This window comes from Carlito syrichta, unplaced genomic scaffold (genome assembly GCF_000164805.1).
Source record: "Carlito syrichta isolate Samal-C Ts95f unplaced genomic scaffold, Tarsius_syrichta-2.0.1 Scaffold95990, whole genome shotgun sequence".
Classification (NCBI taxonomy): domain Eukaryota; kingdom Metazoa; phylum Chordata; class Mammalia; order Primates; family Tarsiidae; genus Carlito; species Carlito syrichta.
Window position 1 is genome coordinate 15,825 of NW_007040086.1, and position 4,191 is coordinate 20,015.

The following is a 4,191-nucleotide window of genomic DNA, read 5'->3' on the forward strand; positions in this document are numbered from 1 at the left end:
CGGAGCGCGCCAGGCGGTCGGGGCACGGCCGTCGGGGTGCACGGGCCACTCCGTGACCGAGTGGGAGTGGGGCGCGCAGGGGGCTCTGGGGAGGGTCTCCCGAGCCCTCCATTCGCTTGGAGGCGCAGCAGGGGGCAGGGGCGGGCTGGTGGACCGCCTGTCCCCAGCCGCGCCCCTGTGCCCCGTCCGCAGCGAGGTGCAGAAGGCGGTGAACACGGCCCGAGGGCTGTACCAGCGCTGGTGCGAGCTCCTGCAGGAGGGTGCGGCGGTCGGACGTGAGGAGCTGGACTGGACGACCAATGAGCTGCGGAATGGCCTGCGCAGCATCGAGTGGGACCTGGAGGATCTGGAAGAGACCATCGATATCCTGGGGTTTTAGGGGGTGGCGTGGGAGAGCCCACCGCGGTGGGGGGGGGGAGGCTCCACTCCTGGGAGATGGGGGAGAGGCTGGAAGGGGGATGGGAGGTGGTGTTTGGCTCTGGCCTCGACCCTTGACTCAGCCCAGGTATAGTGGAAGCCAACCCGGGCAAGTTCAAGCTCCCAGTCGGGGACCTGCAGGAGAGAAAGGTGTTTGTGGAGCGGATGCGGGAGGCGGTCCAGGTGAGGAGAAGTGGGGTGAGGGGCGAGTGAGGGGAGTTAGGGTGTCGTTCCTCCCTAATGCTGTCCTCACCTCCAGGAAATGAAAGACCACATGGTCAGCCCAACAGCCATAGCCTTCATGGAGAGGAATAACAGAGAGGTATGGTGTCCTGACCCCACATGCCCCCCGAGCCTCTTGGGGTGACCCGCCACTTAGAGTTCATGGCTGACCCCTTTGTGTGTGTTTGTCCCTTCTGCAGCCCTGCCTGTCCTCTGTGTGCGGCGTCCTCTGGCTGTCTATCTTCATACCCTTTCTAGGTGTGTATGCCCAAGCCCTCTCTGCGTGTGTATTTCCGTGTGTATCTCAACCTGCTTCCCCCACATCTGTGATGGTTTTCTGTTTTAGGGGAGTGCTGGGGGGCTGTATACCTGTCTTCCTTTTTTTTTTTTTTTTTTGAGTCAGAGTCACTCAGGCTGGAGTCAGTAGCACGCTCATGGTCACCACAGCCTCGATCTACTGGGCTCAGGCAGTCCTTCTGCCTTAACCTTACAAGTAGCTGGAACCACAGGTGTGCACCACCACGCCCGGCTACTTTTTGATTTATTGTAGAGATGAAGTTTCGCCAAGTTGCCCAGACTGGTCTTGGACCCCTTGACTCAGGCAATCCAAAAGTCTTAGGCTCCCAAAGTGCTGGGATGGCAGGTGTGAGCTACCGCGCCCGGCACCTGTCTTCTTTCTGCATCTATGCCATTTGTGCTTTTTGTTGTTGTTGTTGTTTGTTTTTTGGGGGATTTTTTGAGTTGGAGTCTCACTCTGTTGCCCAGGCTGGAGTGCAGTGGCACACTCATAGCCACCCCAGCATTGACCTGCTGGGCTCTGGTGATCCTTTCGCCCCAGTCTTCCAAGCAGTTGGAACTATAGGCATGTGCTACCATGCCCGGCTAATTTTTTAATTTATTTTGGAGACCAGGTCTCACCATCTTGTACCCACGGCTTCAGGCAGTCCTCTCGCCTCAGCCTCCCAAAGTGTTGAGATTACAGGCTTGAGCCACTGCGCCCAGCCTGTTTTGTTTTGTTTTGTTTTGAGTTGGAGTCTCACTCTGTCGCCCAGACTGGAGTGCACTGGCCGCTCCCAGCCACCACAGCCTCGACCTGCTGGGCTCCGGAGATCCTTCCGCCTCAGGCTTCCAAGTAGCCGGAACTACAGGCGAGCGCTACCACTCCTGGCTAATTTTTTGATTTATTGTAGAGATGAGGTCTTGCCAAGTTGCCCAGGCGAGTCACAAACCCGCGGGCTCAGGCAATCCACTCACCTCAGCCTCCCAAAGCGTGGGATTACATGCTGAGCCACCAAGCCCGGCTCCAGCCTGTTTTTTGAGTAAGAGTCTTAGTCACCCAGGCTGGAGTGCAGTGGCATGCTCACAGCCACCTCAGCTTCCACCTGCTGGGCTTAGGTGATCCTTCTGCCTAGCCTTCCAAATGGTTGGAACCATAGGCATGCACCACCAGGCCTGGCTACTTTTTAATTTATTGTAGAGACGAAGCCAGGCTGGTCTCAAACACCTGGGCTCAGGCATTCCTCTCGCCTTGGCCTCCCAAAGTGCTGGGATTACAGGCATAAGCCACAGTGACTGGCCATGTGCTGTTTTACTGTTTCCAGGACACATGCTGACTTTGTTCTCAGTGTGTGCACCTGACACATGTAAGTGCATGCACTTGGCCTTACGTGTGTCCCCATCTGTCCCTCACAACTTCTGGTTCTCTCCACGAGTGTGCCTGCCCCGTGTGTATCCTCGCCTCTGTCTGTCGCCTTTCCCTTTGTGTGGTGTGTCTGTTCTTTGCATGTTGAAAACCACCAGCCTCTCTCCCTATTCCCGTGAACCCACATGGGGTCTAGAAGGCCCTGCACCAGTGTGGCATCCTGCAGCAGTGCCCAAGAGCCTTCCAGATGTTCCGCCTTGGGAATTAAAGCCCAAATTCTAAGATACATTTGTTACCAGTCTAGGCAACATAGAGAGGCTGCCTCTCTACAAAAAAATTAAAAAATTAGCCGGGTGTGGTGGCACGTACCTACAGTCCCAGCCACTTGGGAGGCTGAAGTGGAAGGATCATCTGAGCCCAGAAAGTCAAGGCTGCGGTGAGCTGTGATTGTGCCACTGCACTCCAGGCTGGGCAACAGAGTGGGACTACAACTCAAAAAATAAATAATTATATTAGTTAGTTAAAATCCATCTGTTGGCCGGGCTCGGTGGCTCAGCCTGTAATCCCAGCACTGTGGGAGGCTGAGGCGAGTGGATTATCTGAGACAGTGAGTTCGAGACCAGCCCGGGCAACTTCGCAAGACCTTGTCCCTACAACAGATCAAAGCTTAGCTGGGCATGGGTAGCATACGCCTGTAGTTTGGGCTACTTGGAAGGCTGAGGCGGAAGACTCGCCGGAGTCTAGTAGGTTGAGGCTACAGTCGCCGAGAGGTATGCCACTGCCCCTCTAGCCTGGGTGACAGAGTGAGACTCCAACTCAAAAAAAAAAAAAAATCCACTGATACAATGATAAATGATCCATTGCCCAAACACTTAAGTCAGTCCGGACCCTCTACTGAATTCTAGTAGGTCCTGTTGCCTGTACCCAACCCTGGAAGGCAAGGAATGAGGGCCACTTGACGGGGATCATATACCCAGTCAGTAATGGAAACAGGGTTCAGACCCAGGCTGCTTACTGCCATCTGATTCTGCTTGCCTCCTGGCATTATTAAATAATAATAAAAAACAGTAAGAGGTGGCATATATGAGTGCTTACTGTGTGTTGTGCCCTGTTTTAAGTATCCTCCGTGAATTAATTGAATCCTCATTTCAAGCCCAGAAAACAAGGATGGTAGCTCTCTCTTATTTTTTTCTGAGTCAGTCTCACTGTGTAGCCTTGACCTGCTGGACTCAGGCGATCCTTCAGCCTCAGTCTTCCAAGTAGCTGGAATTACATGTGCACGCTACCACACCCAGCTTTGTTTTTTTGGGTTGTTTTTGGTTATTTTTTAGTTGGAGTCTTACTGTGTTGCCCAGGCTGGAGTGCAGTGTCATGCCCACAGCCACCACAGCTCGACTGCTAGGCTCAGGTGATCCTTCCGCCTCAGCCTTCCAAGAAGCTGGAACTGCAGGCATGTGCCACCACACCCGGCTAATATTTTGATTTATTGTAGAGAGGAGGTCTCGCCAAGTTGCCCAGGCTAGTCTCGAACCCGCGGGCTCAGGCAATCACCTCGGCCTCCCCAAATGCTGGGATCATAGCTGTGAGCCACCTTGCCCGGCCTAGCTCTCCCCATCTTACAAACGAGGAAACTGAGGCCCGGGGGGTCCAAGCGGCCTGGCCCTGGGGTCTCCTTGCTAGTGCGTGGCGGGTCTGGGGAACACAGGCGTCCTGCCTTGTATGGCACAGACGCACCCTGGCTGCGAGTGGACATCCCTCCCTGAGCCGGTGGCCTGCGCCCCGCAGGTGCCGGCGGGCAGGCCAGCCACCCAGAAGCCACCCAGCGACCTGCTGGACGCCAGCGCCGTCTCCGCCACCTCCCGCTACATCGAGGAGCAGCAGGCCACGCAGCAGGTGGGTGTAGGCCGTGG

General features: G+C 55.6%; 1 protein-coding gene across 1 annotated transcript in view; it reads left to right on the forward strand.

Annotated features, from left to right (window-relative positions):
• STX10 (syntaxin 10) overlaps window positions 1-4,191 on the forward strand; it is a 5,448-nt gene that overhangs the window by 288 nt on the left and 969 nt on the right. Inside the window, exons 2-5 of the mRNA XM_021714566.1 lie at window positions 193-372; window positions 501-600; window positions 677-739; window positions 4,067-4,180. Coding sequence (XP_021570241.1) covers window positions 193-372; window positions 501-600; window positions 677-739; window positions 4,067-4,180 — 457 coding nt within the window. The remainder of the gene's footprint in view (window positions 1-192; window positions 373-500; window positions 601-676; window positions 740-4,066; window positions 4,181-4,191) is intronic.